The sequence below is a fragment of the Miniopterus natalensis genome, chromosome 1, assembly GCF_054644295.1.
Source record: "Miniopterus natalensis isolate mMinNat1 chromosome 1, mMinNat1.hap1, whole genome shotgun sequence".
In the NCBI taxonomy this organism is placed as follows: Eukaryota; Metazoa; Chordata; class Mammalia; order Chiroptera; family Miniopteridae; genus Miniopterus; species Miniopterus natalensis.
This window is the reverse complement of record NC_142081.1, coordinates 194,223,944-194,248,911: the sequence shown is the minus strand read 5'-3', so window position 1 is coordinate 194,248,911 and position 24,968 is coordinate 194,223,944. Positions and strand designations below refer to the sequence as shown.

Below are 24,968 nucleotides of genomic sequence, written 5' to 3'. Positions count from 1 at the left end.
TTATGTTTGTTCAATCAAGCCCAAGAAGATACTGATGCATTTTTACTGCCTTTCAGTTCTCTTGTTAACCCTGACGTGAAAGCTATTTCTGACTTTCCCCAGTATTTGCATTCCTATGTAGATGTATCTAAAATGAAGTGAGGAAATGGCTATTGAAAATAACTGGTTTCAAAAATAACGACCCATTCTGCAGGTGATTCACCCTTCAAGAGCGGATGCCTTCGGTATTTCTTGAACTATCACCTTAAATAGGTGCCAAGTGTATTTTCATGACCCCCCCTTAGTTTCCTCATTGGCCAAAAAGAAAGTTGTTAGAGGCAAAATACGTCGTGCAGATACCTACCCTTCTCCTTTACTACTTCTGGCATCAGCTTCAAATACTTCACTGCACTGTGCCCAACGCGACTTGCTGTGTTGGCTCCTCTTACTGATTCAGAACAGCGAAGTCCCGTTGGCGGGCACTGCTGAGCATTAGTAAACTCTCGGGGCACCGCAACTTCCCTAGGACGCCAATTTCTTCTCCTTCAAATGTTTCTACGGATTTCAGAGAGAGGAAGGGAGAGCGAGAGAGAAACATCAATGAGAGTCACTGACCGGCTGCCTCCTGCCACCCGGGCGTGCGCCCTGACCGGGAATCAGCCGTGACCTCCAGGTTCACTGGTCTACGCTCCACCACTGAGCAACGCCGGCCAGGCTAGAACGCCAGTTTCTTTAACAACTTCCCCTCTCAGTTGTACACATCCCTCCTTAATCGGATTAGACACAATCTAAACCATCCTGGATGTTTTGGGCACTGATGAATGCTGCGTGTCACATGGAGCTAGAACACAGGGATGTTTTCAGCTGTCACCTGCATGGCACCGTTGTCTCAAACTGGCCTCAGATGACATTTTTGCTGCTCTTTGGACATATTAGCTCCTTCTGCTTCCACTTCTCTGTGCTGCGAGGCTACACTCATCTACCTTGTTACTGTGCACACAGCCTCCCTGAGCAGTTAAGGGGCAAGGCAGAGCTGTCTGGTAGAGCATAGGGTCAAAGAGGACTTTGTCACCGAGGGGCAAGCTTGATGTTCCGTTCGAGATGGTCGGGGTGCTGGGAGGCTGACTGCTGAGTAAGTGGGCATAGTAATCTTTATCTTTCTCCCTGAAAACAACGGATAGTAAATGTGAATCCGAGTATTTTCATAAGCACGTTTTAGAGAATCGGGTCTAACACCTCACTCCTTCTGTGTGAAGATCTCTAAATAGGCCCTTTCAGATTCCCTGGTGTATGGGTGCGGGCCAACAGGCCCTCCACATTCAGTGGCTTAGAAATGAAGGCATTTATTGCTCTCTCGTTACAGGCAGAGCTGTGTGGAAGGCTCCACAGAGGCTTCCTGGGACGCAGGTTCCTTCCCTGCATGCTGTGAGCACCCAGCACCTGTCTGCATGGTTGGCCAAGGGCACACCTTCTCTGGGTTCCGGCTGGTGGGAAGCAGAGAGAAGGTGGAGGGGACCAGGGTCGGCATATACACTTCTACCCCTTGGTCAGAATCAGTCACTTGGCCGCACGGAACAGTAGGACGGACTCAGGATGTAGCCCTTAACTAAATAGCTTGGTGCCCAGCTACCACTCTATGTCTCTGGACAACTAGCGTCTTTAGTAAAAGCATTTTCTTATTTCTTTGAACTTTATAGATAAACACTTGCAACTGTATTACAATTATTTTAAGCAAATTCAATAAGAAAAAATCAGACTTACAAAAAAACCTTAAAGAAGAACTAGATTCATTTCAGAACTGAAACCAACAGATCACCTAGTCATTCATTAGCTGTGTCTCTGGCACGTTAGTTCACTGGCAAGTTTGCTATCTGCCTCCCTCAGGAGAGCAGGGACTCGATCCACTGCTGATCACGGCATTCAAAATAGTTCCTGAGAGGCTGACAAATCTCAGAGGGAAGGCAGGGGACAGGGGGTGGGGAAAGACTCACCGAAGAACTTAATGCATAACCCATGGACACAGACAAGAGAGTGGTGAGGCCTGGATGGGTGCAGTTTGGAGGAGATCAACGGTGGGGGGAGGGGACATCTGTAATACTTGCAACAATAAAAATAAATTAAAACATTAAAAAAATAATAAACTAGTTCCTGATACATAGGTGATTAATAAATCTCCATTGAAAGAATAAATAAAGCTGAGACATACCACAAAGTAGTAATTTTAAATTACTTTGTGAATGTGTGTCCCGAGAGCGGGAGGAAAATGTTTGAGGATTTATAACAAGGTTCTTCCATGGACGTGTACAAAGAGTGTAAAGTCTACATGCTGCCCAAAATACAAAAGTACCAAGAAAATCTGGACAAGCTCCTGAATGACCCTGTGTTTATACTTCAATTCCAAAGGAAAGCCAGTGAAAGTCTGACCATGTTGTGCTTGAGATTATTTTTAAAACCAAAGTACTGTCTTGAACTTGACTCCCAGGTGTGAAAAGAATATTGCATGACATTCAAAACACCTGTAAAATGCAAGTGCCTTCACTTGCTGACAGATATTAAAAGGTCTGTGATCAAGGCCCAGCCTTTTTTTTTTTTTTAAAGACAAGAATCAAACATTTGTCAGCAGTAAGACCACAAGAATCACTCACATGACACAGTCCTGTCACTGTAAGTTAGAAATAGCTTCACACGGAATGGGAAATTCACCGCACCAAGTGTAACAGCAACAACAACAAAACAACAGCAGCAAACATCATCGAAATAAATTCAGTGACCTTTTTAAAAAAAGATTACAAAATTGAATTTATTGAGTTTCACACAAGATGCACTTATAAAATTAGTACTGGATGCCATTTTGACAGAAGACATGAACATTGTTCTGAACTCCCAATATATTCTGCAAAGGAGATTAAAATTTTGCGGAATTGACAGCACAGTAACAGAGTAATTCGAGCTGAATTGAAAGATACTCCCCCATCATATTCTTGCTCTGATCAGGGCTGTTTGGCAAAGTTTCCCCCCAAGCTATTTCTATTCATCGTGGACACTGTTCCTTTTCGTGGAGAAAAGAAGAGGGGAAAAAAAATTCTAAAACAGGGCTTCAATGAAACATACACAAAGCCATTAAAAGTCTTCATTTTTAACTCTAAGTACTTCATGGTCTCACAAAAGCATCTCTGTACAGTTTTCCTTTTACCCCATGTGAACGTTAATCTTCAGATTTCTTTAGTTAATGCAAAACATTAAAATTAACTTGTATGTCATATGAAAAGCCAGAGCATTCACTAGCTTTATGTTTCAACCAGGAAACAAACAAATCCCCCCAAATTTACCCCTGCATATACTATGCCCCAAATAGCAGCACAGGAGCCGAACTTCAAAACAAGAACGTCAAGGGAAAGAACAGTTACAGTGACCTCTGGACGCTCTGAAACTGGAGGCTGCAAAATCTTCAGAAAGATGCAGGAAGGTTTCTCAAGATAAAAGGGGGTAGAAAATAGATTGTTCTATGGTGCAGGCCACAAATCCAGGATGTAAGCAGAAATGGAATCTGACCCCAAACAAAACCAAAAAGCACCTTTTGGTTGCTGTTCCCAACATCCACACACAAACACGTCCCCACACCCAGCCAGCCACCCACACACCCCACACACGCTCTCCCCGCAGCACAGGCACAGCCCACAGCCCCATCTCCCCACCCGACACATGTTCCCACAGACACTCCCACAGAGCACAGACCTGTGCCCAGCATGTGCACACCATGGACACGCCAGACAGAAAGGCTAATGCACTTTCTAAGCCTGAGCAAGTCGATGCTGCTCAAACCCACTCATGTACTTTAAAACTGTTACTTAAAAACTCAGTTCTGGTGGACACCTTTGAATTTTGTACAGTTCTTCAGACTATTCAATACTAAATCCTTTTAACTGTAACGGTTGATGGAGCAATTAGTTTTAAAGTGACACCAGTTAACTATGCATTAAAGTTACCACCGTTCTGCTTTTTCAGTATAAAAGCACCTCTTCGTGAGGTAATTTCTATTTCATCCACAGCAATCAAACAACACACGGCTCCCACTTTCCTTTAAAGAGTAAACTGAAAAATTATAACACATTTTCTCAGTGATGCATGACCTTCATTAATGAGTATATTTTAAATAGACAAACGGGCTTAGGGCTTTTTTTTCCTATAAAATGCTACTATTCATCACGTCTTATTTAAGGTGGCCTTTCTTTCTGATGCATTCAGGTACATCTCCGAGGATTATTCTGTGGTGAGAATTATCTTGCCTTAAGTTCAATTATCTTCCTAAAACGCTTTGGCAGATGAAGTCGAGTTTCAAACTGCTTGTGAAACTAGTGTGAGACAAGGCAGGCCAAGTCACGGAGAAAGCTTCGGGTTCCCAGGTGGATGTCCTCACGCCGCAGAGACCCCCGGCCAGGTCCGATGTTCTGGAAGCACAGACGGACAGAGCAGAGTGGTTTTGAGGCTGTTTCCGTTGGACTGGAATTGACCACTGCTTCTCGGGGCAGGAGGAGCCCCCAAGCAGTCAAGGCTGGAGGTCGCTGCTGTTCCGTGACCTGACCTTCAACCAGACCACATTGCTGGAAGATACTAAGATTTGCTTTCCGTTAATAATTTAAGTTTTTAAATAAATACTTAAGTGCCGCTTTTGCAACTGTCCGCCCAGTAGCGCAGCCTGGCGGCCCCGGGACCCGGCGCCCAGCACACGGAGCCGCAGAACTCAGTCAATCCGGTTTCCGCAAATTGTGAACCGGTCTATGTCCAGCAAGTCCTTCTTCGCGGACCTGTGCTTCAGTTCCGAGTTCTCCTGAGCTGTGTCCTTCTCACCGTCCGGAGTTGTCAGAAACTGGTCGGAGTTGCTGGTCACCAGTAGTGGTGGGACATTTTCCTTTTGGTGGCTGGGCTGGGTGGTGACTGAGGCGGACAGGTTTTCTTCTGCAGAAAAACAAGTTCTTGAGTTAGAAAAGGATTCCTCCCAACTTATACTAAAGATGAGCTAACCAATATCGTGGTACTGAAAAGTACACGCACGACGAACACCGAGCTGTCCTGAGAGCTGGGGCCATTCTTCATCCCCGAATGGGCCTGAGCCGCCTGCCTGCCTCGCAACACTTCCCTGAGTGCTGTCTGGCCTGTGCTCTCCTGAGCCCCCGACCTCTACACACACTCAGACAGCTCATCCGAAATTCCCTTCTTATACACGGCCCTGGGTCTGGTGGCCTTGACCTGCGACCTGTGCCTAAGGGCCCATCCCCCCATTAGTGTGGAGGCTCTTTAAGGCAAGATTAATTTTTTAATGAGCTGGAGGAGCCCAGCATGACAGGACGCTTACGACCCACCATGAATTATCCAGTTAGGTGAAGCACATGCAATCCCATGTTACTAACAGTATTTATGTGTTCTTTATAATGAAAAAATTATTTCAACTTTTTATTTCACTTTATATGAGCTCCCTGTAAGGCACACACGGTGAACATGGCCCTCCCTTCAGACCGGGCTCTGGCCCAGCTCCAGTCTCATCTCTCTCTCCTGTCTGAGAAAATGCTACTCTCTGGAAGCTTCCTTAGGCCTCCAGGATTCACCCCTTTCCTGAAGTGCCCTCACCACCCATCTTCGTCTAGCTTATTTCTTCTCACCCATCGAGATTTAGTTGGGGCATAACCACCCCCAGGAACGGACCCTCTCTGTCCCCTCACGCTTATCTATAACCTCACTTCCTTACTGGATTATCCACTGTGTGGTTCCTGCCAGTCTGTGAGGCCCTGAAATCATGATGTGTTTACCTCTGTATCATCCAGGCACACAGTGGCTCCATTCATTTAAAATAAACCAATTAAACTTAAAGTCTTATGAATGTAGTATCCATGTGGACAGAGAACTGGCATCTAATGACAAAAATTAAGTCCCAGTTCTTCCTCCCAACCTTCCAGGCCAGACACCCTGCAGTCACCCTCGCTTCCTCTCCTCCTCACACTGCACAGCCTCATCAGCAAATCCTGTGCTTTCAGATCCTTCCAGGATCTCGTCAGTCCTCCCCTCATACCAACCTCTGCAGAGCCAGGAGGGCTCCCAGCCCCGGCCTCTGGGCTTGCCCTCCTTCACTCTATTTGTCACGTTTGAGAATCTTTTAAAATGTCGGCTGACCCCATTGCCCCTCCGGGAAGGTGTGTCCCCTCATGGCTGGGGCAGTGTCCGCTTTCCCTGTCCCTGCTTTAGTTTTCTCTGCAGCACCTACTCACTACCACCTCACAGAGGGCTCATTCACTGGCTTCCTTTCCTTCCCTCTCCCTGACAACCTAGAATAAGCTCTGCCTTTTCCTCCCACAGCGGATCCCCGTGTAACAGGGGCTCACTGACCATCTACAGAACCACCAAGAAATATAAAAACTCAGAGCACTGCATGGGGTGCATCTGTGATGAGGTCTAAACAGAAACATTAACAGTAACAACTAAGCAAAGTGAAGTCAGATCTTGAAAACATTGCTAAATGCTGATGGAGCAGTGATTTTTTTTACCAGGGAGAGTGCAAACAAAGAACTTCAGGAAATGCAGAGAAGCTCAGGAAGAACCTGACCTACCTTGGGAGGGTTTGCATTTGCTCTGTGATTTACTGGACGGTTTGCTGGGAGTGCTGGTGGGAGGAGGGTTAAACAGCTTCTCTTCCATTCTGGCTTCCTTCACATATTGGCATGATTTTCCCAATAGCACAATGCTATTCAGTACTTTCAGGGATATCAACCTAAATGCAGAAAGAGACGAATGACCACTGTTGGAATTCATCTCAATCACGGCGAACGCCACCCACCACCAGGTGAACAGGGGGCCCAGGGGTAAGAGGGCCTGAGTCTGAGACCCTCCCACACTGAGGGCCCAACCCAAGCGCGAGTTTCCTGATGTTTCCTTATCACGGGGGATGTATGATAAATTCCTACTTCTCAGTGTAAGAAGAAATATCATTTAAAAGTTATACATTCTAACTCACATTTATTTTCTTCTTGTATCTCTTAGAAGTTTTACCTTCCAAATTAGTTAACGTTTTTTTCTCTTATTACAAAACAAATACAATTAGTAAATGCAGATGGGCAAAAAGTAGATATATAAAATAACTTATAACTGCACACTCCAGCGTTAACCCCTGTGCCATCTGCTGCATCACCTCTTAGCCCTGCTGCTATACATATCCATCGATTGTACCTTTTCCCTGTTCAGGAGGGGGTTACCAGGCAGGAGGGGCTGAGTCTGGAGTCAGAGCACAGACTCGGGGCCATGTGTTTGAGTTCATACCTGACTCCACTGCCTAGGAGCTGCGTGGCCCTGAGCTTCTTACCCGTCCATCCAGAGGAGGTAACTTTGGTAAGGTGCACAGAGCAGTGCCAGGCACACAGAAATGCCAGCCGATCTTCGTATTTCGTTATTATCACTGTTGTTTTACGTAAACAATACGTGATGAATGTTTTTTCCTCGGGGGCACTATTCTAATGGACTTATAATATTGCGCGATATGGGTTGTCATATAACAAAGTCCCTCAAGGCCCTCAGTTTCCAGGTATTTAGAATATTTTAAGTATTTTTCTTCTATTAAAAAGTTTCTGATTAAGAAAACTTATGTTAAATCTGTATTTCCTTAAAGTAAATTCCTAGATAGCTATAATTACAGAAGTTGGACTTCTAGATCAAAGGTATATAACATTTTCAGGTGTTTGATACAAATCTGGCAAAAATTCTGAAACAACTCTTTGCGTTGGAACCTCCTCACATTCGGGGCCTTACATGACAGCACCAAGGGCCTCACTGCTGCCTGCAGGGAGTGAGGAAGTGGCTGCTGTGTCTTACACCTGAGACGAAACCCCGGCGATAACAGGAGACTACAGGTCAGTGGGGGGGAGCGCGAGGAGGGGCCCGGCAGGTCCCTGCGGCCTCGACACCAGGCGAGAAAGCTCACACCGCAGCTCTGCGGGCCTCACACGGCTCCACAGCCAGCCGGTCCTCTGAGGCATATATTGGGAATATGACCCAATTCACTCCCAGCCCCACTGAGCTCAGTAATCCTCACTCATACCTTCTTCGACTAATAGGATGTCTAATAGGATTCCAAACTTGCGAGATCTAAGAACTATGGATGCCAGCTCTATCCTCCAAAAATCAAAACAAAACAAACCCACATATGCCACAGGCTTCCCCGTCACAGCTGATGGCCATTCTACTGCCCTGACTGCTTGGGCTCCAAACTGTAATTACACTTGCTTCTTTTCATTTCCTCATGCCACACATCCAGCCGGTCATCCCCAAGTCCGGTCCAGCTCCACTTTCAAAATACACCTCCAGCTGACAAATTCTTACCCCTCCAATTCCAGCCAGTCACCTGCCCCGACCCAGCCTGACTTTGCTTCTCTGCACAGCAGCCAGTGGCTCTGGCAAGAAGCCAAGGGGAACTTGCTTTCTCCTGCTCAGAACCTTCCAGGGGCTCTCCCTCCCACAAACTGAAGCCCCTCCCAGGGATGCCCAGTCCTCTCCAATGTGCTTCCAGCTGCTGTGCTCCAGCTGGTCTTTCGCATCAAGCCTGTCCTGTGTCCTCTCTGAGCCTGATCTTCCCAGGCATCTGCATGGCCTTCCCCTCACTCCATCCGCCTGCACTGAAGTAGCAGCCTCCCCTGCCGCTCTCCCCAGGGCAGCCACCTCTGTCACTCTCCATCCCGACTCAACCCGACCATGGTTTTCTTCTTGACACTTGCAACCAACTGTCACTTTATAGTAATTTGCCTTTCTGGTTGTTGCCTACTTTCCCACTGGAACTTCAGTGACACCAAGGCAGGTACTTGTGTTTTTCGCGGTTGGTCCCTAGACCAGCACTGGGAGTAGCTGTGAGCCCTGCTCACTCGCTGAGGGGGGCTAAGCAGAGGACCCGTGAGGGCAGGGCCACAAGCTTCCCCCTTAGCTCAGTGAGAACAGTCTGCAGGGCAAGAGGCTGAACGTAGGGTGGGGAAAGCACAGCATTTGATGTCAGGAGGTGAGCTGAGTGCTGACTTGTTTTCACTGAATGGAGATTCCTGGGACTTGCTGGGGTGAAGGAGAAATTCAAAGAGGTTTTTGCACATAGAGAAATGTCTGAATGCAATGGTGGACTTTATTTTATAAAAGAAAATATGGTAAACCTTAACTCCTAAGCAAAAAGAGCTTTAAGTACATGATTTCACTAAAGATTAAAATAAAATCTAAAGTGCTATTAATACTACCTGCAAATAGCAGCGATTTAATTGAGCTAAATCTTAACTGAGTCACAAACACATTTGGAGGCACAGGCTGTTATGGGAGCCCCGGGACAGTTAGAATGGGTGCAGTAGGACTTGATTACATCTTGCACTTATACTTTACTATACAACCAAAAACATATTCAAGAATAGTTCATCTTACCCAAAATAGAAGAGTATGACACAGGCATAAGACAGGATTCCTTGCACTTTAATTGAGCTTGTTACAACTCTGATGAGCTAGCCAGAAACAGACCAAAACAACAAAAACACATAAACAAAACACACAACCAGAGTTATTAGTTCATATTTAATAAAGAGCCACCCATGCTGATTTAACACTTGGCACACACCTGTGGCATGTCTAAATCAAGCAGGCAGTTCTAGGCCATTCATAATAAACTGGCAGCTGTGAAACCTTTGGGGAAGATTTGGGTGGTTCAGGCAAATCCAGGATGCCCGTGGCTAAGGCTAACTGTTCAGACACTGTGCCTAGTTCATAAATGACACATCTGCTGGGCCCCAATAGAGATGCAAATACACTGATTTTTAAAATGGCAACTTATTCTGGAAAATACGAACGGACCCATCATGCTGCATGTGTCCCTGCAGGGCTGGAACCACTGAGTGGGCATTTCCAGTTTTCCTGCCTTTTGTCCTCTGTTCTTTGGCTCTTTTTAAGAAACCCAATGACTCTCAGGGATCAGAGAGAATAGGGGGCCTTAAGAGATTTGTAGTGCTTAAAAAAACTAATACTATTACAAAATCAATTACGTAAAGATTGAAATTCTCTGCCTCTCTTGGATAGTTATGGTTAAACACCTGTTTTTTTTTATCTCACAGAAATATAGCAATAGAGTCTTTACCCTGGGAAGCCTGCTGAGTAAATGTGGTGGGATCTGTCCTGGAAAATACTTACATACTATAGCTTTGGCTTAACAATGTGCCCATACACAGGTATCTCCGCTTTTGAAAGGTCACTTTATACCGCTCTTTTACAAAAGACCTGCACTGGTACCTGTTTTCGCTAACCAAAAGAAATCCAGAGGTGATTTTCACTTTTGCTATAAAAAGCAAAAATAGTGTCCAGCGTTTGATTTGCAGGAAGCTGATATGGATGCAGCTCACAGCCCAAGCAGCAAGAGTGGCCCTGCCAAGTTCCTTCCCAGGGACCCATACTTGGAGTCTCGGCATCAGGCTACCACAGCTGCAGGCTGTGTCTGGGAGCATCTGGGCTTTATCTCCATTTATTTTGTGTATCTGTTAGCAACATGTGTCCTTAGATAGCAGAAAAGCCTAAGAGAGCTCGAAGGGTGTTTAACTTAAGTGTAAAACTGGAAGGAATTAAACATTTTGATTGTGATAAACAAAATAAAGACATATAAATTAACATCCACTGCTTCTATGACCTACGCCATTCTGGCTTATGAGAGGTTTGATAGAAATGCTCTATATGTCCAGATAGTGGGGAAACTGTATCAGAGTCTAGGGGGACTGTTATATGGAAACGGAGCCTGGCCAGGGGTGGTTCAGCGGTTGAGCATCGACCTAGGATCCAGGTGATCAGGGTTTGATTCCTGGTCAGGGCACATGCCCGGGTTGCGGGCTCCATCCCCAGTCGGGGGCGTGCAGGAGGCAGTGGATCAATGACTCTCTCGTCATTGACATTTCTCTCTCTCCCCCCCTCTCCTTTCCCCTCTCTGAAATCAATAAAGATAAAAAAAAAAAGGAAAGTCAGGGAAAATAATTCACCTTATCTAGTAATGTTATCAGCTAATAAAAGAGCTTATTAGGGTGTCTTAAGTAAACACCATAAGGTACATTTTAAACAATATTAAATAAACATCATAAGATGCATTTTAAACAATTACTTTTTAAATGCTGCCAATAAAAGAACGATTGGGAGGAAATAAAGGGGATGGATTGTCCTGTGTTCAGTAAGTTTTGCTATGAGAAAACAGATACAGAATCCCCATCAGTGTCTCTAATGGGGAAATGGCCTGCTGCAAAAACAGCTGTGATGGAAACTAATGTGGCTCCAGGACTTTATTTGTTTATAGAAAAGGTTTGCCAATGATCACATTAAAGGCTTAAATGACTTAATTTTAATCTAGTATATTATTAGGTAACTTTAAGGTACATATGTCCTAAGCCTCATTTCCATGAGACCTTAATACATAATTTTCTTTACTTTTTTTGGATATGAATTCATTTTAGGACCTAAGATAATATTTAGAAGTAAATATTGCCTCTGTTATGATGTGGTTATCTGGAGGGCTGCACTGAAATTTAAATAACATTAAATCTATTGACCATCAATCCTCAAAAAAAGTCAGGCCAGTTGGTCTAAAATTCAGCTGATACAACCTACAGCTTCTTCACCTCTCAGTGATTCTGAAGGCCGCATTAAGAACTCCAGATGACCTCCGGCAAAAAGATGGCTGCATCTGTTCTGATGTGAGAACAGGTAGCCAGTAAGGAATATAACCAAGTACAAGTGCAGCCAGCCAACCTTCATAAGGAACATCATTAGAGCCTGACGTGGACAGCCACTATTTACAAGGCCATTCTGAGCAACTCATTAAGACATAAACTTGATGACTTTAGTGGATTTAGTAAATTTCAGTGCTATTACTTAAAAATATATATAATTTCTGAATATAGGACTAGAAATTTTTATTGTAAAAACTTTGGAAAATGAATAGAGACTATTTCTTCATTTGAGTCTATCATAATTTAACCTATTTCATTTGTTTCCAAGCTTTTTGTATAAATGCCCCTGTAATGTATAACCTTGTTTGTAAGTCATCATGTGCCTTTTGGAGCTATTTCCTTAGAATAAACTCTAGGACTGGAATTACTCCATCAAACTGTCAAGCTGCCCCTTAAAAATGCTAGACCAACTTACATTTCTACCAGCATGTGCTATACTGCCCACGCCCAAAAGAAACTTTGCCAGATGAATAAGCAAAACGAGCTTTCTCATTGCTAGAAAGGCCATTACGTGAAAACAGTTCCTGGTATCGCTTATCTACCGGATGGCTCAAATCCCAAACGCCTAACAAAATTTCCGCCCAAGTCATTTACCTTCCACTTCCATATCAAGTCCCTTTGAAATAAAGTTATTGATAATCCATTTACTAACATTCTATCACAATGGGCACTGCATCATTTAAAAAAAGAAGAAAGTACGGACTTACTAAAACAGCCAGTGGAAGAGGAATGAAGCCCATCCTCCGTGCCACCGAGTCGCTGTAATCAGTGTATGCCTGGACAGAGGGGAGAAAGGCTCATGGATTTAAACCACGCGTACAGAGCGCTCCCCACTCATCACCGGTACGTTCCCTATGCAGGCGAGGTGCTAAGGAAGAAAAGCACCTGACACCTATCATGTAATTTAGCAACATGATGTGGAAATCTAAATGTTCATAACAAGTTTTAAATACAAAGTTATCTAAATTTTACCTCAAAAGCAAAAAAAAAAAAAGTTCTGCTTTAAGTTGATGTGTTTACTGGGTGTTAATATCTTAATCTAAAACTGTTCTATTGCCTGGCAGGTTAGGCTCAGGGGTTGAGCATCGACCTACGACCCAGGAGATCACGGTTCGATTCCTGGTGAGGGCACATGCCCAGGTTGCAGGCTTGATCCCCAGTGGGGGGCGTGCAGGAGGCAGCCGATCAATGATCATCATTGATGTTTCTCTTTCCCTCTCCCTTCCTCTCTGAAATCAATAGATATATTAAAAAAAAAAACCAAAAATACTGCACTGTTTCAAATTGACATGTGCTGTATGTGTAAAACACATTCTGGATTTCAAAAATTTTGTATTAAAAAAAGTGTAAAATATCTCTTAATATTTGTATATCAAAATTGAAATTATAACATTTCATATATACCAAATTAAATTATAACGTTAAAATTTAAATAAATACAAAGTTGGTAACTGTTACAAAGCTACAAAAATCATACCCTATTTGTGTTATATTATTTTTATTAATTTGTAAAAATTTAGTGTCAAGAACAGGAATATGTAAGAAGTTTAAGTTGATGTAGCTTTCCCTTAACCAATATTTCATGCTAAATTAAACCACCATCAGTTAATTTCAGATTCTGTCTTTGATTTAATACTCACATTTTTCTGTCGACTGCTAACAAGGTCAAAAGCAAGGCTGGCCCTATATTCACTGTAGACCTAAAGACAAATAAGAATGCAGTATTAAGTAATATAGTGCAAGTATATAATGTGGAAAGATATACTCTGTAGATTAATATGTTGAATAATTAACCAGAAAAAAGGTCTTAATAGCCAAGCAGACACCTGGCTAGTGTTTCTCTATTTGTTTTCCCACAACTAGAGTTAAACAGCTGCAATTCCCCCAACTGTTATGTTCACAAGCCTTTTAAAGGTTTCCCCTCAAAGGGTGATAAACACTAGCCCTGGCCAGGCGGCTGAGTCAGCTGGAGCATCATCCCACACACTGAAAGGCGGTAGGCTCAGTCCCTGCTTGGGTTGTACATGGGAGGAGGCCGATCAGTGTTTCTCTCTCACACCGATGTTTGTCTCTCTCTCCCCCTCTTCCTTTCTAAAATCAATGACAAAACATATTCTCCAGTAAGGATTAAAAAAGGGGGGAGGCACAGATAAATACTCAATGATTATAGTCCTGAGAGTTTAAGAGTTTGTGGAATAGTGGCTATTTTAAGTAGTGTAATATATATAATAATTCGGAAAACTTTTATTTTTTTAAATTTATTTTTATTGATTTCAGAGACAGGAATGGAGAGGGAGAAAGAGACAGAAACATCAATGATGAGAGAGGAGCTGCCTCCTGCATGCCCTGACCAGGAGTCGAACTGTAATCTCCTGGTTCATAGTCTGACACTCTACCACTGAGCCACACTGGCGAGGCTGGAAATTTTAAATTAAATAAACAGCTTAGAAGTTATTCCTCTCTATCTAATAATAATGATGCCTTCTTAGAAAATAGATGCTAAGCAAGATAATATTGAGTTCTGAAAGCCTAATGTTTTAAATAAAAACAGTGATTTTTAAAAGTTTAACAGATGATGACAGTATTAAGTTTATAATGATTTTGAGTTAGTGACACTCTTACCTCAACTACTAGTCACTTTATACCTCCAAAGTGTGGAACCAGAATTGTTTAATACTGAAATATTATAATTTTAGTTGTGCAGTTTAAATTTTTAGAAATTTAAAATTATAATTCTAACTTTAAAGTAGTAGTGCTCTTCTGTTATCTTCACAAATGCAACAAACCTAAACTTGTTATTTTACAACTTTGTGGAAGTCAGTGTCAAACACTAAACTAACTGCTTATGAAAATACATACATCTGCAGTAATGTCGTTGAACTTGGTGATGAAGGCATGTTTTACAATATCCACAGCAATTTCTGACGCAATCACCATACAGACATCTGGAAATAACACCCAGAGATGATCTATAAAGTATAGGAAAAAAGAGACAATTAAATTACTTATTATAAATAGAATCTATAATACCAAAGGCTACCACAGAAGTCAGAAATTCACAGGGCAAAACTATAATGTGTTCAACAAATGATAATAGAGAGAGAACTAGCATTCAATAAACTATCAAAGGAGCCATATATTATCAAGTTGAAGGACAGTTCATTTACAGATACTTATTCTACACTTTCTCTGTGTCAAGCACAATTTGAGAGAGGACACGGCATGAGCAGAGCCTCAGGCTCCCTTCCTGGAGCCAGCATGGGACCACTAGTGGGCAATTAATTAAGCAGGTTCATTATAAAGTCCTTTAATTCCAGAGCTGCCTCAGTGGGACAATAAATAGTGAGCAGGGATGTGCTGAAGTCAACTGAAAAATTTCCCCTCTTTGGTCATTACGACTTAAAGATATAACTCATTAATTCACTTCAGTTATACAGATCTAACTTGTCCAGTTTGCCCACATTTACATTTATTAAATTGTCAATTTAGTACCAAGCACCTGATAAAAAATGCAGATAAACTCCTAAGACCTTGAAGAAGAATATAAGAATGGGCCCGGGCAAAAAGAAAGTTAGAGATGCTGACAAGGGCCTGTAGCGATTCAGGACCTGGGCACCTGGAGGGTGGAGTGGAGACCATAGAGCTGGGGCCACACATGCTGACAGGCAGTGCAAGGCAGATTTAGTGAGCCTGACATCACGCTGACTTTGAGGGAACAGGAGGACCTGATTTTATGGCTTCTACAAGAAAATAACTTCTCAAGATATATCTCCAGGATCACAGATCTCATTTTATATCTGTTTCTGATTTTTCACAGGTCCTTGAAAACTAGCAATGAATCAAAATAAATTAACAAAAAGTTACTAAATGCCTATAACATGCATGGCATGCAGGTAATAAATAAAATGCAAAACATGATCTCATTTCTTTAAGAACAAAGTTGTACAAAATGACAGACATTAGAAAACTCCAAATTACTTGAGATACTTAAGCACGTGGATCATTTCCCATTGAGCTCACTGCAGCATTACCAGACTGTGCAGTAACTACCTGTCTACTTCCTCTGTAGGCCTGTGAGTCCTAACATATGTTACCACTTTCCACACATGCCATGCAGCAGACATGCAGTGAACATCTGCCAACTGCATGGATGGCAAAAATTCATGGAATTCTGACAACCTGCAAGCCTCAATTCAGAGATGTGTAAGTAACACTTTATTGCTTTAGATTACATTTCTCTAATTTATCATTATTCAAGATGCTAATTAATAGGCAGTAAGTAAAAGACAAATGTTAGGAAAGAGCAAAAAGTTCTAGTGAACCCCTAAAATGTAAAAGCCTGACTGCCTGACTGCATTTAGATAACCAAGGTACACTACAGTGAAAAAAACCGAGGCTTGGAAGCTGCAGGGTCCACCTACCCAGCCACTAAGAACACAGCTCTGGAGACTGCGCAGTTTATGGGACACGGTGAGCCGAAGACTAATACATGCTACCCGGCATCCCACCCACTAACCGACTCCACTGAGACAGGTTCTGCCAATGACCAGAGTGGAGCAGCTAAAATGCTGTAGTTTTCTGCAATACTCATTTTATTCTACGTAAAAGAATGACTTTGGTTTAAGAGTAAAATTAGAAACCAATGTATTTGTTAAAAGTTACTCACCTGGATTCCAGGAAAACTGTTCCATGTTTCTTAGACACACTATTAGCAAAAGCACATAATTTGTGAATCGCTCTTTAATATCTGAAAAAAATTAAACATATATAGTGCACGTAAATAATATAACACAGTGTATATACAAAATAATTTTCTTTTAGTAAGAACATGAAATTATTATGTTTCTGTATAATAAATATACTATTTTATATACAGAATGTTGCTACACAGATAAGCCATTTACTTCTTTTGCCAACATAATTCTAGTATGGAAATTGCAGTTTTCTATAAATTTCAAAAAATATTCAAACCATCAATCTGTTCAGATTGAGTTAGATTCCCCCACTGGTCTTTGGGGACATACGAAAACTGTTTTCATTTTATAGAGGAAGAAAAAATAGAAGCAGAGTAAAGTACAGGACTCCCCGTATGGCAGAATAATTCCCACTTGGTAAACAGTAAGCGTACAAGCGCTGACCTGATAAATCCCTATTATTTTAGTATCTCAATAATTCTGGGCCTCACCTGGCCATTCAACTCTGGGACCCCAGAGAGCCCTCTGTGTTTCAATTTCACCTTGGATCCTTCCTCGAATTGTCTTGGTTTCTCTTTTCCTATTTTCACCTTTCCCTGCTGCTCTACAGCAAGTGATCTGACTTCTATTCTACAGCTAAACCTTGGTCTCTAAGTGAGCTGGCGTTTTCCACGCGTGTATTCCCTAAATCCCTAAACTCTTCCCAGTCAGGAGCAGTACGTTCTTTTCCAGAGTAGCTCAGCTCTTAACCCTTATTTGTGAGGGGCCTGAGCAGTCATAACTCTTAGTAGCTTAGTGACCTTGGCAAAGTCAAATTACTTTCCCTGAGTTCTAGTTTTCACATCTATAAACTGGGATAATATCATCTGCTACAAAGAAATTTCTGGATTCATGAGAAGCTTCTGAAAGTATAGTAAGGCGCTATATAAATATGTGTAATTTTTAATTGCCTTAAACATCCTGAGATTGCAATAACCTAACTAATAAGCAAACCTAGTAAAGACATTGAGAGAGTAAGAAAAAGGAGAGCTTAAGTCAAAGAAACAATACCCCACAGGTAATGTGACATCAGAGTTTTAGAATGAACTGCAAAATAACACTGCACAAAGCTCCAAGAAGAGGCTAACTGTACGTACCGCTATTGGACATTTGAAAAAGATTGTTCTTTTCAAATTTCTTGAAAACACTTCCTTTAATTTCAACAAACTGAAAAGAAAAAAAAATATATTATCCTTATCATTATAACAGTTTTAAAAGTGACATAATACATATAAAACTTCCTGAAGGATAAATAACATTTAGAAAAAATAACTTATCCCATCCAGAATACTGCTGTTAAGGTGCCCATTTCACTTCAGAAATGTAAAGTAAAATCTCATACTCACATTGTTAGACATCATGATGGTGAGCAGGGACTTGTTGTGTGAGTTAAATGCTACGTTCAGAGTCGTTGCCTGAACCATTATGAGAATTGCATGCAAAACTAGCAGTAAGTGATGTCAAGGAAAAAACTTAGTTTGTTTTCATATTATATTAATAGATAACGTACAATTTTCAAAGTGAACAATGAGGGGGAAAGATGACTGTGTTTTCTAAGTCAAGTTTTACATAAGTATTTTATTCTTTGTAATTTTTCTATTAATTGATCCAAATTTGACAGGATTAAAATGTACGCCACCATGTGAAATAAAAAGCAGAAATCAACCTCTGTGCACCACTCATGTGGACTGTAAGTCCTGGAACACGGCTGTCTGTCCACTCTGGTTCTCTGGCATTTGGGTCAATGCTTGGGAAACAGGACCTTTAAAAAGTTTGTTAAATAAGTGGAATAAATTATGGTAAATACTAAAAGGAGACACTTAACAATATACATTCTGAATTAAGATAATTTGCATTCTAAAATAGAAAAAAAACACAAAGCAAAAGTCTGGAAGAGATTTTCCTGTCTGGTTCTTCAGGGAATGAGGAACCTAAGACAGTAAGAATTGTCTGATAATTAAGACGCTTCTTCATATGTCATTTTTGAAGACATCACAAGTTGCAAAACTGCATTCATATTACATATGGAACAGTTTATTTAAATTAGAATTGTAACTTTTATTCCACTATACTTGGAACAAGCTTTTACTCTATAGAAATCTTCCCAGTTAGTCCCCTAGCTTTCCAAGTATTAATCTGATCCTTTCAAGTGTCACTGTTTCAGACAGCACGAAAAACTGTGTGGCACATTCCTGCGAATGAGTTCTGACCCCACATGGAACATGTGGGTCTGCGTGTGTGTAAATATATATGAATGGGCACACACACAGTTTCTATATAATACAGTCATTACTTCTCAAAAGAAAAGCTTCAAGATGCGGGTGTGAGTGGACAATAAAACCTCCAAAACTCCTTCTGACCAATTTCAAGTTTTCCCCTTCTAGAGAACTGTACACATTTTAAGCCTAGGTTATAATGAAGAATTCACAGGCTTAAAGAAAACTTTAAAAAATTTCAAATACGTATAAAAAGTTACACAGATCTATGTAAATGTAAAGTATGCACAATACCTTTCAGTCAAAAACCCTTCCACAGAGTCAGTTACACCAAGAACAGAGCTGTTTAGCAGTTCAAAGCAATGTGCACACATGAGGCTCTTTAAGCGAATTTACAATGACTATTAAAACTAATTTCTCAAAAGAAAACAGACATTTAACATTGATGTCTAGGACACACACACACACACACACACACACACACACACACACACACACAAACACACACACCCCTTAAATGAGAGAAACAGCTGACCAAATAATGTGGAGTGCGTATCGACTGCTGGGGTGTCTGATGCGCCTAAAGGATACACACGTAGAGAACAGCCATGAAGAAGTGGGGGATCACCCCGATGTGGGCTCTTTTCCTTTCCTTGGGCTCCGTTGCTGTCCAGTAGAGAGCATCTAGTATGTCTTGACCAAATGATGAGAACAGGCGATCTGCCACCTAGAGAGAGAGAAAGGTTGAACAGATGTTTCTTAATATTCTGTTTAAACATGTTACTGAAGTTCAGAAGCAACTCAAATACTAGAGATCTGCATTTACACAAAAGTAAGCATTTAAAACACCCTGAAGGTCAGCTCCAAAGGAGCGCGTCTGTTTCCATGTCCTTGGCCACGTCTTTACTCTGACGCAGTGGGTGCTCCAATTCTCGGTGTTATTCGAATGACTCTGCCTAATTAGCTATGCCCGGAACAACAAAAAAGTCTTATTACATGCTGACAAAAACAGAAGGGAGAGGACACATAAAAATCATAGTTCCTCTGGTTTTAACTCTCAATTCAAATTCAGGACTTGGACTTAAACCCTTTAGGACAAACACATCACTTGACCCATTCTACTCATATCTAATATTTGCAACAACCGTGGCTATAATTTGTTTGAGGTTTATTACATAGAATATAATATGCAGATTCACTTCCTAAAGACATTTTCAGGTGGTGGTCTCCACAAATACAGTACCATAAGTAAAATGAAGCACATTTTTATGTGGATATGTCACCCAGGATTCAGCTGAAATGGCACATTCTGAGAGAGGCCTTTCCCAGACCATCCGACCTCCTGTGGCTCCCACAGTGTATAAGGCACCATGGTCTTTTTCATCGTGGCATGTATCATTTCCTAATACCTCCTTTGTTGTCTAGCTCCCCCCTGAAAGCTAGAAGCTCCATGAGACTGGGCTTTGTTCAGCCCTGGATCTTCAGGGTCTAAGGAAGTGCTCTGCATACAGGAAATGTCAAATATTTGCCAAATGAAGGAATGCTACTAGCTGCCATTTAGGGAGTTCTTACCATGTGCCTGGCACTGTGCTAAGGCCTTCCTATGTCCTGTCTTATTTAGCCCTCACAATTCCCCTGGCATCTCCAATTTACAAATGAGAAACTGCGGATCAGAGACATTCAGCAACCAGCACCGTGGGCAGGGTAACCGGGATCGCAGGCAGCTTCTGCGCTAGAGCTTCACTCTTCTTGTCCACTCCATATAAACCATCAACTACAGTCCACGAAGCGAACAGCAATAAAGCCTTCTCATCAGCAATTCATGGGTCCTTTTTCTGGAAACATTTCATAATAACAGTAACAGCGCCTGTAGAAGGCTTTGTGAATCAGGAGGCACACAGCACGCTGGGGGCAGGTAGATGCCCTTGCCACCTGCAGTCCTCTGGAGGGAAGGCAGGTAGGGCTGTGGCATGAAGAGCCACTCAAACAGGCTTGTCCTTCCCAGAGGAGGACGGGAGCAGGATGGCTACTCCGCCAGCACACCGGACTCACACCTCCCGCCTGCATCCTATCCATGGGGCAAAGCAAGTGTAGGGCACTAAGCCTAGAGCGGGAAGCTGGGGGTTAGTTTGAAATCACCTCAGTCAATGGATTCAGGAATAGCCAGGATGGCCTGAGGTCAACGTCCTCTGTGACTGCAGGGAAGCCCTCCTACACCACAGCAATGCAGCCTCCGAGCAGAAAGGCTGGCAACCCCACATCACCCATTCTGCCCGCTCGTTAGGAAACCCATCCTGGCTAATTTAACATAGGCAGACCTTACTTATGTTCCTAAAAAGAAGTAAAGAAGAAAGCAATTTGAAGCTCAGAAATGTATTATATAACATAGGGTAGCTCACTATTTAAAAAACTTGATTCTGCCTATAAATAAAGCATTTTTTTTTATCTGTGTAACTTAATTTTTGTATAAATGCAGATTTTCACATGCTGACTGCTCTCAGTTTAAAGTGAGATATATTGTATAACAATGTTAAATACTTAGAGATATTGGGAAACATGTTTACTTGCTCTATGTAAAAAATTCAAAGCAATTAAAAATATAAATCTATTACAGCAAACATATACATAAACCTAACATTTTCTTCATAATTTTTTAAGTTCTATAAAAAAGTAGATGTGGGCTTCCAGTGAATCTGCAACACAAATTTCCCCGTCGTAGGACAATTCGCATTCTCAAGGGGCAATGACTCAACAAGGAAGCTTCCTGAGAGCAGGTGATGCCCTGACCTGCTACCCCAAGTGCCCCAGGCCCAGCAGCACAGGCACCATCCTGTGAGAAAGACAGGTTCTCTAGCCTTGGCTCAGGTCTACTAAATCAGAATCTGCATTTTAACAAAGCCCCTGAGTGACTGGACGAGCCTGGAGGCTAGACTGGCCATCGGGTGCACGAGGCCCTTCCTCACCTCGAGCATGTTGTAGATGATGTACAGCTTGATGACCGACTGCCCCCTGATCAGGTGGTACATCATGGAGTAGTCGACGTAGTGCATCATAAAATAGCAGATGACCAGAATGACGCCCTTCAGAATGTCACACACCTGGGCCGGCTGCAGCAAACGCCTGTCCCTGCAACATAAGGAATAACAGAAATATGAGTCTGACTTTCTACACTCTTGAAATAAAGAATCTTTACTGCACAAACACTGGCATACAATGGTCATGAGAATTAGGCTCATCTTTTACATACTTCAAACTAACGAGGAATGCTATATATATAACTGAATACTCAACAGTGCGACATTTTCTGCCCAAGTACAGAATATAAAGTGTTAAACAAGAATTACTATGAGAAGTGGGCAACCTTAACAAGTGAGCAGAGGGCGGGCGTCTGTGGATGGAGTGTGACACGAGCCTTTCACCTCCCGACGAAGTCCTGCCGCCCAGTGGATCAGTCCCTTCCACAACGTTTGTATTCTGTGCACACTGGTCTGTACCTGGTGCTCTTCATTTAACAGCCTGAGATTTCCCACACCGGTTCATAAGGAACACCTATTTCCACAGCAGTGTAATGTTCCACTGAGTGCACGTACCATAAATTATTTAACATATCACTGACAGATTTCTAGTCTTTTGCACTAAAAACCAGGCTACAATGCACATGTCATGCTTCATATATGAAATTATGTCTGCAGGATAAATTCCTAAAGTTGGAATTTCAAGGTTATGTTCACGTGATGTTCTGACAGAAGCAGCTGACTGCCCTGTGCAGGGGTTGCCCAATTTAACCTCAGCTAGAAACCGACGGGAAAGCCTGCGGCCCCCGTGCACCAGCTCCGCGTCAGATGGACTCCTGGACCTCTGCCAGTCCCCCTGGTGAAAGACGGCGCCTGGGCAGTTTCAACGGTAACTTCTCTTGTTGGAGACACATCTTCTTCACCCATTTGGGCCATCCATATTTTCTGGAATTCTCTCCCTATAGCCTTTTCTTCCTGGTTTGCAGAACAGCTTTTATATTACAGAAGTTAGCTCTGTGGCATGAATGGAAAATAGTTTTCCCCTAATTAATGTGAAGAGGAATCATTCCTTACTCCTGAAGTCAGAGTATGAAGACCTAAACCTAAATTGCGAATGGAAACATCTTACTTAAGACACAGCAAAAACTACATTAGAAAAGAAACAAGATTTTTCACTGAAAAGAAACTCCTGTGGCAAGAATGGGAAAGCGGCTTTCTCTACCTCCCCTGCAGGCCGACTCCTCAGACAGAAATGCTGTCTCCCGCTAGGGCAGCTCTGATCCCAGGACCATCAGTAAAAAGCCCCGAGTATTTTCCTCAAGAGCTGCAGAGCCTCTTCATCTCTACCCATCGTGACGACATCCTGACCCCAGGCTGGGCCACGGTTGGGCTCCCGTTCCAGCGGGCCCTTGCTGTTCTGAGCGCTCTACTGACAGGACTCGGCATTCCCTGGCTTCCTATTCTCTGCGGGGCCTTCCCAGCCCTCATTCACATCCAGGTCAGGGGCTCCTTTCATCCAAAGATCCTCGTGCAGTTCAACAAGGACTCTGTGTCTTCCCGTGTCACCTGGAACACTTTTACAAGGTACGATGAAGCGTCAGTGCCGGCGCTGCGGGCAGTTGGTACAGAACCTCTTCCTTGCTTTCCACAGTGCACATGGCACGTGGCTGTCAGTCAGGAATGAATTGCATCTGTTCATAGAGAGAACATGGGACGCTGCAAAAGCCCTGAAAAGAGGCAAACTCTGTGAAGACTGTTCAGGGGGGGCTGAAGGTAGGTGGGAAGACACTGGGCTGAACAAATGGGCCTAGATTGGGTCAGAATTCATCAAAGTCAGACAACATGTCTTGAGACGGGCAGGAGTAAAATTATTCTTAGCAGTTGAAATTTTGGGTAAAATTGCATCAAGGACAAAGCTGAGCATTCTCTATCCCCACTTCTCTGTCCCCTTTCTCCAGAGCAGTTCCTTGCTCTTCCAGGTTGACCCCGGCCCTTTCCTCCCTATGGAACCCAGACAGCTTCATCTCCTACTCCAAACATCCAGCCCAGAACACAGATCCATAGATCCCTGCCAAGGGTATTTGGCTACCAAGGCAATTAGTTTCCTGCCCTCACCCCCACAACACTTAAAGTGGAGGAGGGGTTACATTTGCCGAGAGTTGGGAGCTAAACATACTTTTAATTCAAACCAGGAGAGAAGACATTTGAACACTCTTGGCCTCCTGGCCTATGGGGGACAGTCTCCTTGGGTCTGGCCAGGGGAACGAGGCTTTGGCACGGATACACCTCCCACCCCTTCCTCAGAAGTGCCGGCACAGCTGGGCATATGGTGAAAATCATAAATCACCAATAGTCGTGGGTGATTTTGTATTTAAGAACCATAGGTCATGTTTTATGAATTAAAGAAAATGATACGAACAAGAAGTAGGGTGGTATTAACGAATCTACATTAATTATCAAAATGATTTTGATAAACTAGTTAAAGTAGAAAACTATACTGAGAGCTTTTGGTACTAGACTGGTAACTACTTAACTAAGTGATCCCAGTCAAAGCAATTTTATTTAAGAGATAAAGGGCTAATTAATGTGTATATCTTACTATTTCTTCATAAACATTTGCAGCAAAGGACCAATGTGTCAGTGTATCTATGAAGAACTATTATATTTAGCACAAGTCATTGTTAGAAATTAGAACTACCAAACACTGGAAATCTATGTCCCAGAATAACATAATACCACACACATTCTGAATAAAAATGGCAATAAATTAAAACTTAAAAATTTAGCATAAACAATTTTAACAAGCTTTATCTTGACTAGGAATAAAACAGGTTGTAAAAACAGCAGAAAAGCTATGGAAACACCTAAGCTGCAATCCATTCACTACGTGGCCGCACCATTCCAGGCTCTTTGCACATGTCCATTTAGTGTTCACAGTAACCGAGGAGGAGGGTACTATCATCACCGCAGTTTTAAGATGAGGGGAAGGGTGGTCAGGAGTGTGCATGCAGCTGACGGCGGGAGAGTGAAGAGGTGGTGAGCAGGGATCTGAACCTGGCAGCCTGGCTCCAGAGGCACGCTCCTCACTACCATCCACTATTCTAGAGTTTTCTTTAAAAAAAATGTTAACCTTACAGGAGTCAACAACTCAGTACCTTTTATCTTTCAGCATAATTTAAAGCTGTATAATTTATCACTGTATTCCCATCACATCTGTAAAAACTATTGTGCTAAGAAACAAATATATCTATCATTTTTGTTCTT

The 24,968-nt window shown here is 42.5% G+C and overlaps 1 protein-coding gene across 1 annotated transcript in view; it reads right to left on the bottom strand.

Moving 5' to 3' along the window:
* Window positions 1-2,751: 2,751 nt before the first annotated feature.
* Window positions 2,752-24,968, bottom strand: part of TAPT1 (transmembrane anterior posterior transformation 1) — a 52,546-nt gene continuing 30,329 nt past the window's right edge. Inside the window, exons 4-14 of the mRNA XM_087828183.1 lie at window positions 21,654-21,816; window positions 19,282-19,417; window positions 17,821-17,918; window positions 17,572-17,641; window positions 16,408-16,488; window positions 14,601-14,710; window positions 13,382-13,441; window positions 12,449-12,517; window positions 9,412-9,488; window positions 6,579-6,739; window positions 2,752-4,935 (exon numbers count right to left, since the gene is read on the bottom strand). Coding sequence (XP_087684309.1) covers window positions 4,721-4,935; window positions 6,579-6,739; window positions 9,412-9,488; window positions 12,449-12,517; window positions 13,382-13,441; window positions 14,601-14,710; window positions 16,408-16,488; window positions 17,572-17,641; window positions 17,821-17,918; window positions 19,282-19,417; window positions 21,654-21,816 — 1,240 coding nt within the window. The 3' untranslated portion in view covers window positions 2,752-4,720. The remainder of the gene's footprint in view (window positions 4,936-6,578; window positions 6,740-9,411; window positions 9,489-12,448; window positions 12,518-13,381; window positions 13,442-14,600; window positions 14,711-16,407; window positions 16,489-17,571; window positions 17,642-17,820; window positions 17,919-19,281; window positions 19,418-21,653; window positions 21,817-24,968) is intronic.